The 24894-nt window shown below is 42.4% G+C and overlaps 1 protein-coding gene across 2 annotated transcripts in view; it reads right to left on the minus strand.

The window, feature by feature from the left end:
* NXPE3 (neurexophilin and PC-esterase domain family, member 3) overlaps positions 1 to 24894 on the minus strand; it is a 71568-nt gene that overhangs the window by 10241 nt on the left and 36433 nt on the right. For both annotated transcript variants that reach the window (XM_005867968.1, XM_005867967.1), the window contains 2 exons: positions 8271 to 9019; positions 3729 to 3802 (listed from right to left, as the gene is read on the minus strand). In XM_005867968.1, the coding sequence (XP_005868030.1) occupies positions 3729 to 3802; positions 8271 to 9019 (823 nt within the window). The remainder of the gene's footprint in view (positions 1 to 3728; positions 3803 to 8270; positions 9020 to 24894) is intronic.

Here is a 24894-nt window from a genome sequence, read left to right on the forward strand (position 1 = left end):
GTAACAAAGAAACAGAATTTCCGGAGGATGAGGCCCAGAAATGAGGATTTTAAAAAGATTCCCAGGTGATTCTAATGCACAGCCAAGGTTGAGAACCACTGTAGTAGAGGAATTTAACACCCTGCTGACTTCAATGGAGAGATCTTTCAAACAAAATTTAACAAGGCAACAGTGACTCTAAATGACACACTGGATCAGATGGATTTAATTGACATTTATAGAACATTTCACCCCAAATCTGCAGAATATACATTCTTCTCAAGTGCATATAGGACATTCTCAGAGACAGACCACATGTTAGGACACCAAAAAAGTCTCTACAAGTTCAAGAAGAATGAAATCATATCAAACATCTTCTCAGATCACAATGGAATAAAATTAGAAATCAACTACAGTAAAAACACTCAAAAACAATGAATGGGTTACCAATGAGATAAAGAAAGAAATAAAAAAACTTCCTGGAAACAAATGAAAATGAACATTCATCACAAAATCTCTAGGACACAGCAAAGGCAGTCTTTAAGAGGGAAGTTAATAGCACTACAGGCCTATCCTAAAAAACAAGAAAAACTAATAAAAAACTATTTAACCCTACAACTTAAAGAATTAGAAGGAGAACACCAAGAAAAGCCCAGAGTAAGTATGAAGGAGAAAATAATAAAGACTCGAGCAGAAGTAAATGGCACGGAGGCTGAAAAAACAATACAAAATACAATGAAACCAAGAGCTGGTTCTTTGAAAAGATCAACAAGATTGATGAACCCTTAGCCAAACTCATCAAGAAACAAAGAGGACTCAAATAAATAAAATTAGAAATGAAAGTGGTGAAGTAACCACTGACACCACAGAAATACAAAGGATTGTACGAATATAAATACTATGAACAACTATATGCCAACAAGACAATGTGGATGAAACGGACAAATTGCTAGAAAATTACAATCTCCCAAAACTGAATCAGGAAGAATCAGAAAACCAGAATAGGCCAATAACAACTGGTGAAATTGAAACAGGAATAAAAAACTCCCAGCAAACAAAAGCCCTGGTTCCCGGATTAGTAAAATTAAAACATCCATACAACTCAAAGCAATCTATAGATTCAATGAAATCCCTATTAAAATACCAACGGCATATTTCAAGAACTACAACAAACACTCCAAAAATGTATATGGAATCAAAAAAGACCCCAAATAGCTGTAGCAATGTTGAGAAAGAAGAACAAAGTTGGAGGGATCTCAATAACAGATATCAAGTTATACTACAAAGCCAATGCAATCAAAATAGCCTGGTACTGGCACAAGAACAGGCATATAGGTTAATGGAACAAAACAGAGAACCCAGAAATTGACCAAAGACATCACGCTCAATTAATATTTGACAAAGGAGGCAAGAACATACAATGAAGTAAAGACAGTCTCTTCAATAAATTGTGTTGCCAAAATTGGACAGATACATGCAAAAAAATGAAACTAGACCACCAACTTACACCATACACAAAAATAAACTAAAAATGGATAAAAGACTTAAATGTAAGTCATGAAACCATAAAAATCCTAGAACAAACCATAGGCAGCAAAATCTCAGACATCTCTCGTAGCAATATGTTTGGGGATACATCTCCTAGGGCAAAGGAAACTAAGGAGAAAATAAACAAATGGGACTACATCAAAATAAAAAGCTTCTGCACAGAAAAATAAACCATCAACATAATGAAAAGGGAGCCCCACTGTATGGGAGAACATATCTGGCAAAATACATCTGATAAAGGGTTAATATCCAAATATAAAAGGAACTCACACAACTTAACAAAAGGAAGACACACAATCCAATTTAAAAATGGGCAAAGGACCTAAATAGTGTGACACTTCTCCAAAGTGGACATACAGATGGCCAAGAGACATATGAAAAAATGCTCAAAATCACTGATCACCAGAGAGATGCAAATTAAAATGGCAATGAGGTAACATCTCACACCTGTCAGAATGGCTATCATCAACAAATCAACAAATGACAAGTGCTGGTGAGGATGTGGAGTAAAGTGAACCCTAGTACACTGCTGGTGGGAATGCAGACAAGTGTAGCCACTGTGGAAAACAGTATGGAGTTACCTCAAAAAATTAAATATGGAACTCCCAATTTGACCCAGTGATCCCACTTTTAGTAATATAAGCTAAGAAACCCAGAACACCAATCAGAAAAAATGTACCCCTAGGTTCATAGCAGCACAATTTACAATAGCTAAGATCTGGAAACAGCCCAAGTGCCCATCAGTAGATGAGTGAATAAAAAAAGCTGTGATACATTTACACCATGGAATACTGTACAGCAGTAAAAAAAAGAAGTATCTCTTACCCTTTGAGACAGCATGGAGGGACCTGGACAGTATCATGCTAAGTGAAATAAGCCAGTCAGAGAAAGATATGTATCATATGATCTCACTCATATATGGAATCTAATGAACAAAATAAACTAATGAACAAAATAGATCCAGAAACACAGAAGCATGGAAGAGACTAATCCCAGAGAGAAGGCGACCTCCTCGTGAGCGATTTCAATCGTGCACTGGGCCTCTAGTACATAAATAACAAAATTTCATAGGGGAAAAGAACCCTTCCAAAATATAGGGTTCATAAGTGAAATAATAAAAGAAGAAACTCTTTTTGTGAACTCTTCTCAGACCAGGACAAAAAAAATACAAGATGGGCCTGAAATATCTTGTTGTACCTGGGAAGGAAATCATCAAAAAACAAACAAAAAAATGATAAGAGCATGTCAAAAGGACACAGAAGCCAAACCAAAAAAGTTCCCGATTGCCAAAATATTTTGAACAAAAAAATATTGAACTGAATTATAACCCAAAGAGTGAAATAAATAATCATGAGTTTATATTGACAAATCAATGGGAAAGAAGGAAAAATACCAATTAACAAATGTCTTAAGAATGAGATATATAGCAATCATTAGAACACCACAGAAATAACTGCCACATGCAAGATCTACTGATGAATCTAAAGTCAGTGGGTGAAAGTGTAGGCAGAAACAGAATGTGTATGTAGTCTCTGCATTAGTTTCCTGTGGCTGCTGTAACAAATTACCACAAATTCAGTGACTTAAAACACCATAAAGTTATTCTCTTTCAGTTTTGGAGGCCAGATGTTCAAAATCAGTTACCACTGGGCCAAAACCAAGGTGTCAGCAGAGTCACGCTCTCTCTGGAAGATGTGGCTATTGAGCATGTGTGACTCAGGAATTAATTTTTTTTTAAAGAACTCATGGACATGGACAAGTGTGGTGAGTGTGTGTTGGGGGGAGGCGGAGGAGGGTATAAGGGGATAAGTGGAAAGAAATAAAATTAAGTAAAAAATTAAATTTAAAAAGAATTAATTTTAAATTTTTATTTAATTTTAATTAATTTACATTTAAATAGCCACATATGGCTAATACCTACCATAATGGACAGAACAGTTCTAAAGGCTCTTAAGAAGCCAAAGAGAGAGGGGAGTGGGGAAAAGACAACTTTTACATGAGTATAAATAGCAAAAGCCAAGATTATGCACATAAGGTCTGATTTACTTTAATCTAACAGCTCTTTCAGTATTTTCTATTGTGCTCAGAAGTAACCATGTCACATTAAAGGGAGGGAAGGGCTTTGTAACATCAGTGAAACTACAGAGCTTCAACCCACTTAGCAAGAAAAGCAACAAATCATAGAGCTCATTCCTTTTTACCTTTTATTCTCCTGGGAACTACAGTCACCCAATCAGGTCCGCTGGAGTTGATTGGCATTTTTATATTGACACCACTTTAAGGGGAATAAAAAGAGTACAGACTTAGATTCAGGAATAGTTATTTTCCAATATGTATCTTTATTTACAAATTAAAAAAATGGATATGATTTCATAGAGGCTCATTAAGATGAAATAGTCTCATAAATATTAATCAACACAATTAATCATTAGTAACTAGGTCTCCAGAAATAAACAGGTCTTATAATCTGGATAGGAATTAAATAGATTAATTTTTCATTGCTTAGCTCTTAACCCAAACTTCCAAAATGACAAATTCTGGTCTGAATTGCTTACTACCCTCAGACTCGGAGAAGGCTCACACTGATGAGAATATCTATGTTGTCACTACTTAGTCCCTAGTTCTCAGGCTGCAAGCCTGTGCAGCAGTTAAGTCACATGCCAGATTCCTTCGGCCTTGCCTAGAACTGAGATGAGTCCTACTGTAGGCTCTTGGCCCCAGACATGTGCTCATGCAGTACTTTGTTCATCATTACTATGGCTCTTTAGGGTCTGTTCCCCTTACTAAAACATAAACTCTTTGAAGACACGGATTGTGTCTCCCTAACCTTTTGTTTTCAGTACCTACTAGCACAGGCCCTGGACTAGAGTCTGTGCTTAGAAAATATTTGATGGAGGGCTGTGTGAAAAGTGGGAGAGACCAGAGCCCAAGAGAAAAATATTGAAAACCAGGTGAACTCTTCCAGAAACTGGGTCACAATAATTAGGTTTTTTACACTTAAACCAAAAACAAATTAAAAAAAATAAAATGCTGCCTTGACCGGTTTGGCTCGGTGGATAGAGCATCAGCCTGCGGACCGAAGGATCCAGGTTCAATTCTGGTCAAGGGCATGTACCTTGGTTGCGGGCACATCCCCAGTGGGGGGTGTGCAGGAGGCAGCTGATCGATGTTTCTCTCTCATCGATGTTTCTAACTCTCTATCCCTCTCCCTTCCTCTCTATAAAAAAATCAATAAAATATATTTAAAATAAAATAAAATGCTAACTTTCCAAACTCTTGATATGGGAACTTGCAGTAATGATTTTTTTGTTTCATCAAAAGTCAATTCAAAAGAGATTTGTTCTTCAATAATGCCTAAACTTTACTATATGCCAGGCACTCCTAGATGTCAGGTATATAATAGTAAACAAACTCCACAGCATCTCCTCCTTTATGGAAATGACATTTAATGGGGGAGAGAGACAAAATAACAATTAAGGAAGTATAGGGGGCTACATTAGAGAATAACAAAATTTCATAGGTTAAATAATTGACACTTAAGAGAGCATACAACTTTTAAAAGGGCACACATAAACTGCGCTCATGAATTTAGAACTTTAAGGGAAGGAAACAAAGAAAACTTTACCTCTGCAATTTTCCTGTAAAAATGTTTAACTCACTCTAGTCATAGAGAAACAATAAAGCAGCAAATCCAAATTAAGGGACATTCTACAAAATAGTGAGATCAAAATTCTTAACACTGTAAAAAACAAATAAACTGGAGACCTCTTCTGGATTAAAGGAGATTAAAGAGATAATTAAACACATTGTGTGTAAACATTGACTCAATTAGTTAAAATAAAAAAGGTAGCTATGAAGCATATTATTGGGACAACTGCAGAAACTTGGATATGGGCTACATATTAAATAATATCATATCAATGATAAATGTCCAAAGTATGATAACTGTGTTATGGTTATATGTTGGAGAAAGTCCATGTTCCTAGAGATGCATACTCATGGGGTTCAGTGCCATGATGTTTTCCACTTACTCTCAAATGGTCTGGGTGGAAAAATTATACACAGACACACACATATACACACACATACAGAGGGAAAGAGATGGATAGCATTTGTGGTAAAACATTAACAATGATGAATCTAAGTTAAAGATATAAGGGTGCTCATTGTTATTATTCTTGCAGAGTTTTTAAAGATTTGAAGTTTTTTTTAATACAAAGTAAAAAAGAAAAGAATTATAAATCATGCTAAAATAAAGGGAAGCTTTGTATGTGATAATTTCATTTTTTCAAAAGATTTTCCCTTGTATTAATAGTATCTTCTAAGCAAAGTATTGTTTGTTTTTTTTTCCAAAACCAATACTTTTTTTTCCTTAAGAGTGAAAAACAAGCATTAGATCACCTTATTTATCCATCATTTAAGAACCCTGAGAACAAGATTAAGCTTCTTAATCCTTTCTGAATTAAGCAACATTATGAGCCACCAAGAAAAGAAGTAAAAATGGGTATCAGCTCACCATATTCAGGCCACAAGTTCAAAACAGTATACACAAAGATCTTTCAAGTGATCAATTTCAATCTTTCTCTTTCTCTTTCAGTTAGCCTGGTACAAAGTTTCAGAATTTTAACAGAGTAAACAATGCAAAGAATAAAATTGGTATCAGGACTCTGTCAAATATTCGGCTTCTAAAAACTTATGTCACCTCAAATAGTTTTTCCAGCAAAATCCCAGGTAAGAAGAATTTCTCTTTTTTTAATATATTTTTATTGATTTCAGAGAGGAAGGGAGAGGGAGAGAGACAGGAAGATCAATGATGAGAAAGAATCATTGATCGGCTATCTCCTGCACACCCCCACTGGGGTTTGAGCCCTCAACCCAGGCATATGCCCTTGACCGGAATCGAACCCTGGACTCTTCAGTCCACAGGCTGATGCTCTATCCACTGAGCCAAACCCGCTAGGGCAAGTAGAATTTCTTAATAATTCTACTACAAAGTGCCATTAGCCAGCCTCATCCAGGATTTTCAAGAAAGGGCAGGGACAGATATTATTTTATCCTTCTAGATTCACAGCTGTTTTTGTGTTTGTTTGTTTGTCTTAGTGGTAGGATTTATGTTAGACATATTTTAAATTTGACACAAATTTCATTCTCTAACCTTTCTCTCACCTGGAATCCAAGTAAATTATTAGCTATGCTTTCTCCTCTGTTAGGCCACTAAGTAGACTGACAACACAACTCATAAATGAGCAGTTTTCATTCATAGACAAAAAGTGCACAGAAATAAAATAATTTGTTCATAGTCATCAATAAATAGCATGCCTGAGATCGAACACAGGATTAAAACTAAAGCTAAAGTCCTTTTGCGCTTCTCAAAGCCAGTACAATAAATACATTGAGTAGTGCTCCCTCTGCTGGCCTTCTAAAAGCATAGCATGAGTCCATCAACTGTGTGGGTAAACTGTTAGGAGCAGAGCAGACTCCAGAAGAAGCTCCTGTAGACCACATCCCTTACGGTAGTAAATTTTACCACATTAAGTAATGACTGGACATAAAATATATTTTTCAGTGTGCCCAATGTAATCAACAAAAATCTCTCTCTACCAAAGAATGTTTAAAAAGTATATGTTTCATTAATAATTTTAAAAAAAACATTTTGTTCTTTCAAATAATTGTACTTTTGACCATGTAGCTTTTATTAACTTTTTATATCTTAGAAATATTATTTTTTTCAGCATTACATGGAATGTTGAAGAAAATAGAAAGTTTAATTCATACTAATGTGCATTCCATTCTGCACATTAGTACATATATTGATCATTATGCTAAAAGAGTTTTATACTTACGTTCAAGAAGATAAAACTGTTAACTTAAAATATATAGTTTGCTGTGGTATTTCCTGGCTTCCCATGCTCATCATTAAATTAACCCAGCAATGTTGCTATATTCATAGTCTTCTTCCTATTAATAAATGTTTATATGATTTTAACAACTGGTATTTTAGTCACTTAAAATTATTTTAGTTTAGCTCTGGCCAGTGGCTCAGTTGGTTGGAGCATCATCCCATACACTGAAAGGCTGCGGGTTCGATTCCTGGTCAGGACACATTTCTAAGTTGCAGGTTCGATCCAGGCAGGGGAGCCTGTGGGAGGCAACTGATCAATGTTTCCCTCTCACATTGATGTTTCTCTCTCTTTCTCTCTCTCCCCCCTTCCTCTCTCTAAAAATCAATTTATAAAGAACACATATCCTTGGGTGAAGATTTTTAAAAAGCTTTAAAAAAGTTATTTTAGAGTTATTTTAGTTTACCAGACAATGAAGCTAAAACATTGGCCTGACTATAAGACCTCTTATCAGCCCTGTTCTTGGATGATTTGTATATGTTCTGTTAATTAATGATCTTGCTTATAGAGCTACAGATGTGCTACATAGTTCTGAAATGAAACACAGATATGAGGATAAAAAAATGAAAATTCAAGGGTAAAAGGTCTTTAATTTGAACCAAAATAAATGCTAAGCTTCACTTTTAAAAAAACAATCACAAAGCATAAATCTGTGTTTACTTTCTTATTCACCACCTCTCCTGAACTGGGCCAAGTCTAGAGGATGTTAAGTAGCACATAATCAAAACAAGAAAGCCTCCCAGTATGACAATGTCTCCTAAGTGGGACACAGACAGTGAAAAAAGACTGTTAGATCCTCCCCCCCCACCCCGCACCCCCCGACCCAGGACAAGACGCATGTACCTCTGGAAGAAAGCACTCTCAGCAGCGGTCAGGAGGCCCTTCTGGTAGCCGCCTTTGAAATGGTTGATTCTGCTGCTGCAAGGAAGCTTCTTTGGCTTGAAGCAGAACCAGGGCTCGCCCGTGTACAGGTCTGTAAAGTTACACAGGGGCAGGAGCCGAGGCAGACACACGTTGCACTCAGTAGTTTCAGAAATTCTTCCTGAACGAAAGAGACTCTTGAAATAGACCCTGTCTGGTTTCTCTTCCTGTAGGTGCTGAAGAACTCTGATCCCTTCACTGGGGTGGACCAGAGAGACCGACACTGTAACTTTGCCTGGCCAGAGCAAAGTAAAGAAGACCTTGTAAAAGCCATTCTGGTAGTCCACCACTCTGCCCACAGCCCCTGCCTGCAGCTTCGGGGAGTGGATTCTGGCCTGCAGGTAGTCTCCACCATACTTCTTGGGCTGTCTCTGAAAATCCTGTACGTGAACCAGCACCTCTAGCTGGCTTCCCACCTTGAAGAAGTCTGCAGAGTTCAAGATGACAAAGTAGCTGGAAGAAGGGTCACTGCTCTTCACAAAGGGGACAGGGCCCACGTCAGGGATCTGCCTCTGTAAGGCGGTCAGCAAGGAGTCCTCCTCCGCGCGCTCCTGCCTGGACAGAGTCTGATGTTCGTAGCCGCAGTAAGGGTTCCGGCTAGTCCCTGTCACCTGAGAGGAAACAAACTGTCCGCTGCTGTCAATGAATGTGGCAGTCTCACGGTCCAAATACTGAAAAGAAAAACACAAAATCAGAAACCATCGCTGCAATACATCTCCTTATAGTCAACCAAATAAATCTCTACTTCCGTTTAAATTTTAATAAACCTACGTGGGATGACACTGTTTCAAAGAGCAAAGCTCACTAGTTTTACAGGGCTATGTTATTGTAACACAGTGAAATCAAAAAGGAACAGTCATAGAGGGATCCCCACACTTTTGTGAGATTTACCTCCAGGAGCTCAATCAGATTCAAAAGTAAATATTGGAGAAAAAATCCCCCCAGTGCTTCCAATAGACGTGAATAGGTATCATTCTGAAATGTACCAGAGCACTCTGTTCTTAACAAGGCCTGACCTCAAGAGAAACTATTTTACCAGAGGCTAACCCACTGGGGTTTTATCAGAGCCTAACCAAACTAGGATGAGGGACATACCCAACTCCAGACCATTCTAACCATTCTGTCCAACTTAAGGCGCGTGGGGAGGGCTAAGAAGCACTTTTAAGTTCACAGTCCAGAGGCACAGGCTCACTAACTGACTGAGACTTAATCACAGGATTCGAAAATGCTTCGCCTCCCCCACACCTTACCACCACTCCACTAAAAGCCTATTTGTAGGAGTTTCCCCAGTACATCCTGTCCAGCTTTCAATAAAAAATTATGAGATATACTAAAAGGCAAAAAAACACAGATTGGAAAGACATATCAAGCATGAGAAACAGATTCAGATACAGAAGGGATGTTGGAATAATCAGATCAGATACTTAAAGCAACAATGATTCATATGCTAAGGCAAGCATGTCAAACTCACAGCCCGTGGGCCGCATGTCTTGTTTATTTGGCCCATGTTAGCCTTTGAGTTTGACCTGCTTGTGCTAGGGGCTCTAATGGAAAAATCAGACAACATGCAAAAACAGATGGGCAATGTAAAAAGAAAAATGGAAATTCCAAGAAAGAGTAAAAAAGAAATACTAGACAGAGCAGAGAGGATTTTTAGGGTGGGCAAAATACTCTGTATGACATTATAATGATTGAAGCATGTCATTATCAGTTGTCCAAACCCACAGAATGTATAATACCAGGAGTGAACTCTAAGGTAAACAATAGACTTTGGATGATTATAATGTATCAATGTAGATTCATTCTTGGAAAAAAGAAATGATGATAATAATGGGGGAGGCTATGCATGTATGGGGGCAGGGAGCATATGGGAAATATCTGTCATCTTTCTGTTGGGTAAACCCTGCCAGTTGGCTTTTCCTTTTTTGTAATACAAGAGCCTAACTTCAGCTTTAATTGACCAGGCATTTTAAAGAGGCATCCACTTCAAAGATGGCTATCTAAACACACACACACACACACACACACTCACTCACACACACACACACTCACACACACACTCACACACACACACACACTCACACTCACACACTCACACTCACACACACACACACACTCACTCACACACACACACACTCACACACACACTCACACACACACACACACTCACACTCACACACTCACACTCACACACACACACACACTCACTCACACACACACACACTCACACACACACTCACACACACACACACACTCACACTCACACACTCACACTCACACACACACACACACTCACTCACACACACACACACTCACACACACACTCACACACACACACACACTCACACTCACACACTCACACTCACACACACACACACACTCACTCACACACACACACACTCACACACACACACACACAACTAGATAAAGAGCCAGGCAGCTCTGCCTCTCCCCAGCCCCAGTCTTTGATCTAGAAAACTGACTATTTGGGCCACTTCTTTTCCTCTTTCCACACTTTAAATTCTCATTCTTATGTTTTGCATTCACCAATAAAAAGTGCTAGACGCCAGGTCCCCACCCTTAACACCAATAAAAGTAGAACTCCAGGTCCACAGTCCCTCTCTTTCTCTACTCACAGCCTCACCGTATGGGGCCTGACATACAATGTATCCCTCTCTTCTGGGACTTATGAGTAATAAACCTTGTTCTTTTTTTCTAAGTTTCATGATGGTTATTGCTGTGTCCTGCAATCCTAAGAACCACAAGGGCCAGTCCAGCCACAACACTGATTATCAAAAACTGAGACTGGCACAAAACACTTCCTCTCTATTTCGTTGCAAGCATAAAACTTCCCCAAGATATAATGTCTTTAAAATAAAAGTTAAAAGAAATGCCAGAGCTCAAAAACACTATAAAGGGCTCAGCTGAGGAAAGAACCTCTGAGCTTGAGGCTATGTCCACAGAAACTTCTAAAACTAAAAAGCAAAGAGGAAAAAAGAATAAAAAATGGGAACACAATATTCAAAAGCTGTAGGACAAATCTCCCACACATATACATTTCAAATTGCTGCATAACCTTTTTAGTACTTAACCCATGAAACAGCTGAGTTAAATTGCAAGAGGGGGGAAAAAAGACCAAAAAACAAAAAACAAAACAGTAACAACAAAGCAAAACCAAAAATTACTCTTCTCAACAGCTAATATTACCTGTTACAAAACACTTAAGGCCGGGCTCCCCATCCATGTCAAACCACTTCAAAGTACTTTACAAGATAAAAATAATCCCACACAAGCTAAAATTACTCCCAAAACACAAGAGAATTTTTAATGATCTTCTTGGACTCTGTATTATCTTAACTCTCATTTTCTTCCACAAAACTTTTACTTTTGAAATTCAAAATATAATAATAACTGAACACAATTTTTATTACAGGTCTAATGGAATTCTTTGCAGGGCAATACTTCAAAGTTAATGTTCCCTTTCTATTGCAAATGTTCATCTTTATAAATCACTAGAGGCCTGGTGCACAAATTTGTGCACGGGTGGGGTCCCTCGGCATGGCCGGCAATTGGGGCCGATCAGGGCATCTCACCCAGTCCCGATTGGGGCCGATTGGGGCCAATTGGGGCCGGCTGGCTGGGGGGGTAAGGGCCACAGGAGGTTGGCCAGCCAGGGGGAGGGGCCACGGGAGGTTCTGATCTGGGTGATCGGGGCTGGCCAGCCAGGGTAAGGGATCGTGGGAGGTTGGCCAGCCGCGGGAGGTTGGCCAGCCGCGGGAGGTTGTCTATGGGAGCGCACTGACCACCAGGGGGAAGTTCCTGCATTGAGCGTCTGCCCCCAGGTGGTCAGTGCACATCATAGCAACTGGTCGACCAGTCGTTCTGGTCATTCAGTCGTAATGGTCGCTTAGAGTTTTATGTATATAGATTCTTACCTCTTGGGCTATATCAAAACAGGTGATGGACCAGATTTTACACTTACATGCAGATATTTTCAACTGGATTTCACTATTTCATGCAAATAGGAATGAGAAAAAAAAAAAAGCTACAGTACCAATACTCATATCAAACAAAATAGACTTTTAAACAAAGGTTGTAAGAGACAAAGGACATTTTTTTTTTACAAAGGACATTTTATAGTGATAAAGAGATCAATCCAACAAGAGGATATAACCCTTATAAACATTTATGTACCCAACATAGGAGCACCTAAATATATAAATTAAAAATTGGACAATAATACAGTTATTGTAGGGAACTTTAACACCCCATTGCTATCAATAGATAGATCTTCCAGACAGAAAATAAACAAAAAATCAGTGACCTTAAATTACACATCCGACAAGATGAACTTAATTGATATTTTTAGAGCTTTTTAGCCCAAAGCAACAGAATATACATTCTTTCCAAGCGCAGAGGGAACATTTTCCAGGATAGACTATGTATTAGGCCACAAAACAAACATCAATACATTTCAAAAGACTGAAATCGTATCAAGCATTTTCCCAACCACAATGGTAATAAAACTAGAAATCAATTACAAGAAGAAAACTGAAAAACACACAAAGACATGGAGACTAAATAACATTTTACTGAACAATGAATGGGTTAACAATAAGATCAAGGAAGAAATCAAAAGATACCTTGAGACAAATGAAAATAAAAACACAACAATCCAAAATCTATGGGACACAACTAAGCAATCCTAAGAGAAAAATTTATAGCAATACAAGCCTGCCTCAAAAAAAAAAAGAAAGAAAGAAAATTTTCAAATAATAACCTAACCTTACACCTAAAGGGATGAGAAAAAGAACAACAAACAAAGCCCAAAGTGAACAGAAGTAAGGAAATAATAAAAATTAGAGCAGAAATAAACAAAATAGTCTAAAAAAAATACAAACGATCAATGAAACCAAGAGCTGGTCAAACAGATTAAAGCTCTTGGGAATCTCACAGGAGTGGTCACCATCTGAATTAGATGTTTCAGTGACCCCAGAAGGCATGGGCTGGGCATTCTGACACCAACAGCAAAAGGAGCAAATGCCCCTTGGATTTTGGTCCCAACTATACAATGGGGCAGAGATCAGTTACACCTCAGAAAGCAGCCATTTACTTAAGAACATCACTCCCAATTAAGGGGTGGAGAGAAAAATTATTTACAACAGGGGTCCTCAAACTACGGCCCGCGGGCCACAGGCAAATACAAATATTGTATTTGTTCCCATTTTGTTTTTTTACTTCAAAATAAGATATGTGCAGTGTGCATAGGAATTTGTTCATAGTTGTTGTTTTTTAAACTATAGTCCGGCCCTCCAACGGTCTGAGTGACAGTGAACTGGCCCCCTGTTTAAAAAGTTTGAGGACCCCTGATTTACAAGACCCACTTCAGCTGTTGTCCCAGCCTATACCCGCAGAAATGGCGTGCATATTTGCAACAGCACAGAGCTCTCTCCACAAGTTCCTTGGGCAATGTGTTACATGCCATTCTAGGATCAATTTTTACAAGACCACTGCAGCCCCTACTGTAAGAGCCCCCACAAGAGATGCCCCATGAATGAAAGAAGGTATTGTCCCCATGCCCAAAAAAGCATGGTATTTTAAAAGCATAGCTACCTGCCTTTTTGCAATCTTCCACCTTACACAAGCAGGCAAAGGTCATTGCCAAGGCAGTTAGGAAAATAAATTTGGCAGATGCCAGCATGGGGTTCTCTCCCTACCAATGCTTGGGAACTGTTACACGAGATGTTCCACTGATCACATCCATTAGAAAGCTACGGCCTGATGCCTTACCACCAGAGCTGAAAAGGGGCCACGTCCACTACTATTCAGAGCTCCTTGAGACATTGAACCAAGGGAGGGGACACTTGAATGCGGGTTGGCTGGCAACTTCCCCCAGGTTGGATACAGTATTCTTGCCAGTCAATCAGGTACATGGTCCCCACTGACCCTGCTGGAATCTGAGCCTAGACGTTGTGTATGACTACAATGGACTGGCTGTGTTTGCTCCGTGGGATGAACCACACCACACATAGGCACATGTGGTGGCTCCCATCCATTACTTGTCAAATAACGCACAAGGTTTTAGATACTCAGTGGACAGAAAAAGAAAACAAATCTTTAAAGGCAGGTGCCCCTGTGACTCCCAAAGAAGGTATCTGGATATGTGGCACACATATATGGCCTTATCTCCCTTATGGATAGACTGGTCACTGCACATTGGGCTTCCCTACCTGACCAAGGAAAATTTATGAGACTTTACCAAAAAAAAAACTTAGCTGCTTTAAAGTCCCAGGGGACTCACAGTCTGTCTTGGAAGGAGTGGCCTGTTTGCATTGTCTCACCCCAATAAACCAGTGTTAGTACAAAGCTAGAAATTCAAGCCTTGCCTAAGTTCACAGCAACTGCCTGAAATGATTCTAGACAGAGCATTTTCTTACGGAACCAACCAAGAAACAGGGCAAAGGAAAAATGAGGTTTTGCAAAATAGAATGGCTTTACATATTCTCACTACAGCACAAGCAGGACCTGTGCGCTCATTAAACAAGAATGTACCTATATACTTTCTTATGAATCTAACACTACTGACCTCTTATCCCATAGGAAAAATGCTATGAATAAGGCTGATCAGATTTCCTTGGTGGACTCATTTAGTCGCTGGCTTGCTTCTCTCCCTGGGAGATGGGATTTGGCTGCTCTGGGGATTGTCTTATGCCCAGGAGGCTTACTCTGCTCCTATTGCTGCTTGTATTACTGCTGTGCTTTAAGCATGCAGACCACCTCCTGATATCTGGCCCTAGGGACTCCGAGGAAGACAGGCAGATAAGATTGTGTGGGCCGCAAAGATGTCAGAGGTGGAATGATTGATGTCGATGTGAACAAAACTAACTTCATTTCATTTTTTAAGTTTCATTCTGAGTCCTTTGACCAACCTCACTGTCCTTAGCGAGCTTCCTTGTTGATGATTATTCTGATTATCCGAGTTCCTTAAAATGCAGCCATAAATATTTTTGTTAGCAATACCCAGGGTCCACAGTTGACATTTGGCATGGGTTAAAAATTGAATGCCCTGACAAAATAAATATCAAACCGGTAACCGGTAACATGTTTTCAGATTTCAGCAGTTTACAAATGAAATGCTTTGCATTCTAAGTGGCCAATAAAAATAAATCCTGAATTTATTTGAAGGTACTTTCCCTAATCAGAACCTGTAACTTGAGCTTTCAGGCAAACATCAAGTCTTCTCTCTAGGTTCACAGAACCAGCCACTTTTTAAAAAACTGAAAAATATTTAACATACAATATTGTGTGAGTTTAAGGTGAACAGATATTGATTTGATCCACTTATATGACGGTTATAAACAATCATCTATCACAAGACCACCAGGGAGTACGTCCCCTGGTGCTACTGCATTCTTTGTCTTGTCAGTCATTAGCACCCAAGTTAGTACTTTTTTTAAGTACTGTAACAGGGGTCTGCTAGCAGAGAATATCTGCACAGACTGCTGAGTCATTTATTGTGCTCCAACCCAATATAAATGACCTTATCATAAATCCTGTTATAATAGATGGACTCGTCTGCTTCGTTTGTAGGTCATGCCCTTGACCGGAATCGAACCTGGGACCCTTCAGTCCGCAGGGCGACGCTCTATCCACTGAGCCAAACCGGCTTCGGCAGTACTATTTTTAAGTACTGTAACAGGGGTCTGCTAGCAGAGAATAATCTGCACAGACTGCTGAGTCATTTATTGTGCTCCAACCCAATATAAATGACCCTATCATAAATCCTGTTATATGGACTCGTCTGCTTCGTTTGTAGGTCTTAAGATACCTCCTCCTTATGGTGGCCATCACACCTTTCCCCACCACTGCACAACCCTTGGCTGCCCACCTCCACCCTGCCTCCCAGGCCATCCAGCGTCCTAGCACAATCCGGTGATAACAGAATTACACAAGGAAAAGCAGCTTCCTGTCCTGGACAAACCAAGTTCCTTGTGCCTGATCCTGTCAACCTGGGTGAGTTCATCAGGGTCATCAGCAGCACTTACAGCCTTCTTCCTGATGGTGAAGACACAGCACGGTGCTCATGTCCACACCAATTTCGGAAGTGTGTGAAGGTGAGAAGGGTGAGGATGGAGTCCATGTGTGGTAAGTGCCTTTCAGGAGACATCTGGAACCAGAATATTGATGTGAGACTAGAAAAAGGAAGCTATTCTACAATTTCTGTAAACCCTTACCAAGAAAATAACAAGAGATGTAACGGAGGTTGAACAGTTCATCAAACCACAGATCAGTAGTGTTCCTTCCTAGAGTCTTAGAAAATTGTTTTTGTACATCAAGCAGAAAAACTGAGCTTGAAATGAGCACACACAGCTTTGAGAGACTATCTTATTTAACCTGGGTTATCATGTTTTCAGATTTCAGCAGTTTACAAATGAAATGCTTTGCATTCTAAGTGGCCAATAAAAATAAATCCTGAATTTATTTGAAGGTACTTTCCCTAATCAGAACCTGTAACTTGAGCTTTCAGGCAAACATCAAGTCTTCTCTCTAGGTTCACAGAACCGGCCACTTTTTTAAAAATTGAAAAATATTTGACATACAATATTGTGTGAGTTTAAGGTGAACAGATATTGACTTCATGCATTTATATGACAGTATGACTGCCACTGTAGTGTAGCAAACCCGTCTGACAGTGGGTGTTTGGCTGGAGCCCAGGAGGCCAGGCTGGGCTGCAGTGACTGCAGAGCTGGCTGGGGACAAGCATATGATGGGAAATGACACAGCTTCCAGAAAGGTTAGACATAAAGGAGAGAATAACCCTGCGGGCAGATGGAAGATGGAAGACGTGGGACCAAGTGAAGAACAGGAACATGTTGAGGCATTGCTTCCAGAGAGTCCACTGAGAAGCAGGGCTGCAGTATGGGGCATGGATGGCCTGGGGTCTCTGAGAAGGCAGGGTAACTCCGGATGTGGGAGAGGCATTTCTTACCATGAGGGGATCTGGGCTTCTCCAACCCATCCCCTCAGCTTGACTCTGGCATCCACAGTTGACATATGGCATTGGTCAAAAATTGAATAAATATCATGATTGTTGCACAAATACTAATATGCTACCTTAAAACATTCCCAATGCTGTAGATACAACAGAAAAAGTAGTTAAGCCCCTAACAATGTAACTTCAAAATGTCAAAATGAGGATTTAATTTGTGGTGGAATAATAAAATTATGAGTGAACAGTAATTTTTATTAAAAATAATAAAAATATGTGTGAATATGGTGTCTTGCTGGTTCACACTATCTCCACCCCAGGTTAACCCACATTCCATGCAGCTCCCTTTCTGTGTTGTTCTAGGGTGGGAGTGCCCAGGGATGTCACCCCTGCCCGTTTAGGCCTGTCCGAAATCTTCCAGGAGCCCCTGCACCTGCCCATACAAGTTCTCCAGAGCAGCGGTCGCCAACCTTTCGGACCTCAGGGACCACCAGTGGTCCTCGGACCAGCAGTCAGCAACCGCTGCTCCAGAGCATGGATCTGGCCACTGCTAGGCCTGCTATTGTAATGTCTCCCCATCCTGCTCCAGGGCACAGTGCCTGTCTTTGGCCTGGAGGAGCTCAGCCAGGGACCCCTCTGTGCTCAGGGCCTGGGTTTCCTTCAGATCTTGCTCCCAGTCCCCCGCCTCAACTAGTGGCATGTCCAGGAAGGCCTGGTCCTTATCAAAGGCCCCCCAGGTGATATGCCACTAGGACATTAGGCTCAAGTTGGTCCCAGGAAGTTGGGCAGCAGGAGTCGTCGACTGCCCTCAGTGGGGGGGACGTCCAAGTGGAACACCTTGCTCTTAAGGTTCTTAAGTGCACCGGGTCACAGGACCCTGTGAGTGCTGTTCTGCAGGGGCCCTCAACTGGGTTTTGAGTCTACTGAGAGATCATATGGAGGTGAGCTGAGGTCCAGGGCACTCTCATTGTTGTAAGTGGCTGCACTCTGTGGAACAAAACACCAAGGAGGAATCCAAGGGGCAGCCCTTGAAGGTTCCCAGGTGAACCTGGGCACATGAAGCTTGGATTGCAGTTCTGTGGTTGCCCTGGACTGGGTTGAGTACACTGAGTCCCTGGAGGTGGGCAGGGATCCAGGACACTCTCACTGTTGGTCAGCGGCTGCCCTTGGTGGAAATGGAAGTCCAAGGAGATCTCGGATTTGGGGTCTGGAAGCAGTCCAAGGTTGAGACGAGTTGCAGGTATAGTGCCAAGCTACCCTCTGCTGAGTGTGGTGTAAAGGGCAGGGCATTCGGTTGGAGGTCTCAGGGGCCTCTCCTGTTTGGTAAGGGTCCACTGGCACTCCTGTATCCGCCCCCTCTGGCCTAATGGGAGTGCCAGGGTAAATAGCCTAGCCAGGCTGGCCACAGAACGGGATGAAGCTCAGACTTGGACCAGAGAGGAGCAGGAAGGTGGGTGCCAACACAAAGGTATAGCACAAGGGAGTGAGCAAGTGGTATGCCATCCAGGGAAACACATGACAAGGGGGAGATCGAAGTGACTAGCAGGAGGACCTGCAGCGGGCACGCCATCTCTCTGCTCATTATGGCCTTGGGCCTTTACCTGGGGCTTTTATAGCCACGACACCCCGAGTCAGAGGGCCTGCTCCACATCCCCTCACGCCCCCCATGCACAGGTGCCGGCAGCTTTCACAGGGACCAGTGCCAGGCTTTGCCCCCTGCAGCACCTGAACCCCTCTCTCTCAATGTAGTCTCTTTTTTTATTGTCTAAAGTTTTACATATTTCTCCTTTTCCCCTAATTGACCCCCCTCCCCCAGCCATTCCCAACCCGGGCAATCCCTCACCGCCCCAGTGTCTGTGTCCACTGGTTATGCTAATATGCATGCATACATATTTGGTTGCTCTCTAACACCCCCTCCCCTACCATTTGTCTCTGGATCTATTCTTGTTCATCTCAATGTAGTCTTTATTTCACAAGTGGAGCATGGAGTAAGAGGGTCCCAGAGCAAGCAAGGGACAGGCTCTTGGTTATGTGGTGTAGGTCCTTAGTCCAGGGGTTTCCATGGTGATACTACAGGCTCCCTGGATCCTGATGTTACAGCTGCTCCCTTTGCTACTCCATGTCATCATGGAAGTTGAGTGCTGGGTAGACAGGCTGCAGGTGGCCTAGGGCAAGGACAGAGGAGGGGAGATTCCAAGAGGAAGGGTCATCATATTGAAGGTCCAGGGGGTGGGCTGCCCATCTGAGAAGATGGAAGTGCTGTACCTAGACAGCACCCCATCACCCCTCTTAGGCAGTTGTCTGCCTCCTCCCCATCACTGTGGTCTTCATTGAAGATTTTAGTCCCACTCACTGCTGGTACCACTACATCCCTGACATCATTTTCAATGACTTTCACATCCACAAATGCACATGTGATGGCCACACCCCCTCAGGTGTCGCCTGGAGATTGGAAGCCACAGGAGGGCGATGGAGCAGAAAGATGGCAACAGGGCCCTCCCTAATCACAGATAATCCAGACTTCTTTACATGAGAGAAAACTGCCCAGTCGTTACTATGTTGGCATTTTGTGCTATGCTGACACAATGACTCGAGGCTGCTTCCCCATTCCATAGCCCCCTGGGGAAGGGATCTACTGGGCCTGCATCTCCCCATTAGCTTCTGCAGTGCCAGGCATGGGGTTCCTGACCTGTCTAGAGTCACAACTTCTAAAGGCTATAGCAACTTTTTCATTCCCCAACTGTCCCACCTCCTTCACTCCACTGGGCCTCGGCACGTGCTCTTCCTCATCCTGGAGTGTTGGCCACCTGGCTAGTCCTACCAATCACTGCACTCTCAGTCATTTCCTTTGGGGTGTCCTCCGGAGCCCCCAGGAGGGCTTGCCACTTGCTCACTCCCTTGTATGTGTGGGACTGTCTGATGCATGGCTTCTTTCCTCATGACACTGATCAACCTGAAAGCAAGCAGCCCTGTTTAGATTCCCCTCTGTACATCTCCCCCACCCCGGCCTCAGCACAGTCCCAGCACACAGAAGGTGCTCACACCTGCAGAGGTGTGGTCTCATGAGTCTTCACGTTTCTGCTTCTGTGGGGTCAAGACCTCAGTCACAAGGTTCTTGCATAGATTTTCCACCCGGGCCTTTTCTCACTATAATTTCTGTCAGGTGACCACTGCAACCTAGAAACTGGGCATGACGAGAGAGCCAGCTCCTGGGACTATGGGGAGAACCCCATGAAGAGCACATAAAATGCTCGGCTCCCTGCCTGCCACAGGCCACCTCCTCATCTATCACAGCCCCTAACCAGATACACAAGTACTCCAGACTCCCTTTGCCCAGGTCCTTGCTAGCTTGAGGATATTCTTCCACTTTCCATTCACAGAGGTGGCTGATGAAGGAGGTTCCAGGACAATACACAAGCTAGTACAGTGTCCAGCAGTGCTGGAAGCAACCCATTGTCTACATTATCAGGAATGTGTAAACAAGGAACCCAGAAGGCTGATGGACCTTGAGCTTTGGCAAGGGCCAAAGCTATGCACCAATTGTTTAGTCAAGACAATGGTGGCTCAAGCAATTTCCTGACCTAATAGTCTCAAAGTAAATCTTTACTAATATTTACTGACCTTTAAGATAGTCTGTCTGCTACCGGAATTGCTGGCCTGACTAAGGGCAATATGCATATCTAAAATTGAATAAAAGGCTGGCAGAGCCTGGGCACCAGTGAAGCCTTTCCTCTTGAGAAAGACTCTCCGTCTGGCCCCCTGTAATTTCAAATTCATATTTCTTGTCTAGTCTCTTCATTTGTGCACGGCCCTTCTCCAGGTCCCGAACCCAAGCCACACAGCAGGAAATAGGGAAATACACAGCAACTGTATCCCACCTTCCTGTCTTCTAGATGGAGATACCCTTCTCTTCCTCAAGAAGACACAGGTTAGATCTTGTGGTGCTGGATCCCCGGGGCAAGTGAAGTTATTAGGGGTGATCAGGGTAGATGATAAGAGCCTGAAGGCCAGTGGGGAGGATAGCCTATAGAGAAAGAAGTTCCTGAATGAGACTAACTGTGGGCACAGTCTGAAGAGATGCCGACCCAGGAACACCAGAGGTGTCTGAGCTCTGCCCCAGTTGGCTTGACCACAGCTAGACAATGGGTAGAGAAGATATCAGGGATTGGTGAATGGACTGTAGGTGCTACTGGTGAAGTGGACCCTAGAAGAGAGATTGGGGGTCACTGGGTAGCACTGGAGGGGTTCAGGTGAGAGCCCTGGGGTTCAATTGGGACTGGCCAAAAGGCAGAAGCGGCATGGGTGGGGGAATCATGGGCCTTCCTATGCTTGGTCCAGTAAGAACTCCTGCTGATCTTTCAAGGCTCAGTGCAAGTAGCCCTCCTCCCTGATCTCCCAAGCATGTCAGTCCAGCTGGGCCTTGCAGGGCCAAGTCACGGCACTCCCTCCACTATTGCCACTCCCTGGGCATATGAGGAGAGGCATGGTCATCATCTCCATTGTCCATCAAACCTCCATGTGGTGGCACTACCATAACCTACACTTTCCATCAACACTTTTACCTTCCCAACTCCCCACTGGGAAGAGTTTGTCAGGTTTTTCCATTTTTCATCAACCCATTTCACCTTTTAAATCAATCAGGAAGAAGTCACTGCGCAATATTCTCCCAACTCTCATCATCCTCCCAACAACTCTCAGAGAGTTAGATCATAATCTCCATTTTCCATCAAGGTACAGCAAATCATAACTTCATTATACCACAATCTAATTCAACCTGCCAACCACACATAGGGCAAGTGGTATACTATCTCAATTATACCTCAACCACTTCTTCCACAGAAGCATATGCAAACTCAACGTACTATCAACTCAATTTACTGTCCAGGTCCCCCATGAGGAGCCATTGTAATCTTCTCATTTTCCATCAATTCAATTCACTCTCACAATAATCTGTGGGAAACAGATTGTCATAATCTCCTATTTCAGTGGACTGGTTTCACCTTCCTAATCACCCACAAGGAAGGCAGAGCATAATCTCAATTTAAATCAATACTATCCCTCCTCTCAGGGCATAATTTCCATCTTACATCAATTTTCTTCATTTCCAACTACTAATGGGGAATGTGCTATCACAGTCTCCATTTCCCGAGCGAGGAAAGCAGGCGCTCAGAAGATGAACTCCTTCACACAGGCACCCAGCTGGTAAGTGGAGGCTGCAGAACAAAAACTTGGCATTGGGCTCTGGCAACCATCCTCTACAGCCTGCTGGTGACATGAGTGTTCCATAGCAACCTTAAAAAATGTATATAGATGTGCTGCCAAAAATGCCTAAAAATATCTGAAAAGGAAATTGGAAATTATCTGAGCAGAACCCAGCAGTTGGGGATGGGAGCAGAGATGGGAAGAAACAATTTTAAAGGCCTCATGGCAAAGTGAGGAGCATGCGGAGGAGGGAGCTTCCCAAGGATTTCATCCGGATGCAGGTTCTGATGGGAGAGGCTCATACTTGGATCCCAGCTCATCTGTTGAAGGTGGTTAGCTATGTCCCCATCCACCCCAGACCCTGAAGTTTACCCAAGGAAGACACCTTCCTCAGGAGCCACACTGCTCAAGGGTGGCCATGTTCTTACAAGACCATTCTTTGAAAATTTTGGCATGATCAGCACTCCCTGCATTATAAGCACCCTTTTTGGTCAAATGGATATTCACTGCTGCACAGAAATCTCAGATATTATCCCACTTAACAGTCTAAGCTAGAAATGGGCAACTGAGGGCTTAAGGGACCCAGAGAAACTTCCTCAACACTCCCAGCAAGTGTTCACAAGCTGCAGACATCATCTCTCCTGAGTCTGTGGATTCACTTCTTTGTCTCATGTCAGGGGACCCAGTGGCTCTCTGCTTCCTGCTCAGACCTGTAATCACTTTTTGCATGCACTGCTTCCCCCTAGTGCTTTATTGAGGATGAGACCATTCTGGCTCAGTGAGAAAGGCTTCTACCTACCCCACTACCCTCTAACCAGACCAACCTCATTGGCACCCAGAAGCTATGGAGGCCCCTTCACCCCCTTCCATCTTGATCAAGGTCTGCCCTGCCATCCGCCGACCTCCATAACTTGTTCCTCCACTAGTCAATGCCACTGTGTCACCAACCCCATTTTCCTCGGCCTGTCTGGACCCCCCAATGTATATACTGTGGCAGAAAACAGAATGGGCCATTTTCTGTAAAACACCAAATAACTCCAGGAATCCAACAGTAGATTTAGGGAGGCAAAACTCAAGGTAAACATGATCAAATAGGCTAAGACAATGGGGCAGCTCAGAGAGTATCTGTGGTGGAGTGGGTGAAGGTAGAGCCTAGAGTAAGAAGGTCCTGAGGAATGGCAGGATCTCTGACCAAGAGCCAAGCCAGCTGATCTCTGTGCCCCCTCCCCAACAGCCAAGACTAGCAATGAAGAGGGTCTTCCTTCAAGTGGGCCATGGGAAGCTGGGGCTGGAGAAACAGTGAGAATACAACAGCTGGGGACCTGTGGGGCTAACCTATACCATCCCCCACCCCCACACCGTGCTAGGAGGAGGAGTTACATCCTCAAGCCAAGAGCAGGTTGACATAGTAAAGAACTTGTTATCTATAAAAAGTAATTTTTTGAAAAGAGCTTGGCTGATTGGAGAATGTAGTTGAAGGACAGATTAGTGAGCTGGACAATCACACTGAGAAATATTTCTAGAACCCAATACACAAGGATAAAGAGATAGGTAATAAAAAAGACAAATTTAAGTGGCTCCAGCATCCACACACTAGGCATGATGCATGGTGCTGGGTAGCACAAAGGGGCAGGACCCAAAGGAACAGGATTTTCTGAGATTCCCAAGCCCAGAGAGGCAGGTTGAAAGGACCTGCCAACTGTGCAGGGCTAATTGAAACAGAGCAAAGGGAACAGGAACAAGCTCTCACATGGTGCCAGAAGCCCTCCCTCAAGGAGCTTTGTTAGCTTTTGAAAGGCTCCATCACTCACCTCATTCAGGTCTCTCCTCAGAAAGACCTTCCTGCATAACCCTGGCACCTTTCTCTACTGTCTTTCTTTATGGCAGTTGTCGCTGCCTGGCATTATATGATTTATTGGTTTGGCTCACTTGTTTGTGCCCCATGGCTTATCATGTTCACAGTTAAAGCCCAGCACTACTAGAGCAGTCCCAGCACAAACTAGAAGTCCAATAGATATTTTTTAATAAACAAACAGAGGCTACATATTCATCTAAAAAAGCCACTAGAGACAAAAGCTGCACTACCTACAAATTAGCAACACTGAATATGGCAAGGGAGCAATATTTCCAAGTGCTGAGGGAAAAGATCATGAGCTAGAATTTTATACCCAGCCAAATGATCATTCAAGAGTAACTGGGAGATAAATCTATTTCCTGACATACAAGGATTTCAAAAGTTTATATTCATGGTTTCTACAAGAACTGTTAAAGGATACACTCAGAAGAAGAAAACTGAATCTGGGATGCAAGAAGCAACGGTGAACAAAGAAACTACTAACGTTTACAATTAAGTTT

Source organism: Myotis brandtii, unplaced genomic scaffold (assembly GCF_000412655.1).
Source record: "Myotis brandtii unplaced genomic scaffold, ASM41265v1 scaffold257, whole genome shotgun sequence".
Classification (NCBI taxonomy): domain Eukaryota; kingdom Metazoa; phylum Chordata; class Mammalia; order Chiroptera; family Vespertilionidae; genus Myotis; species Myotis brandtii.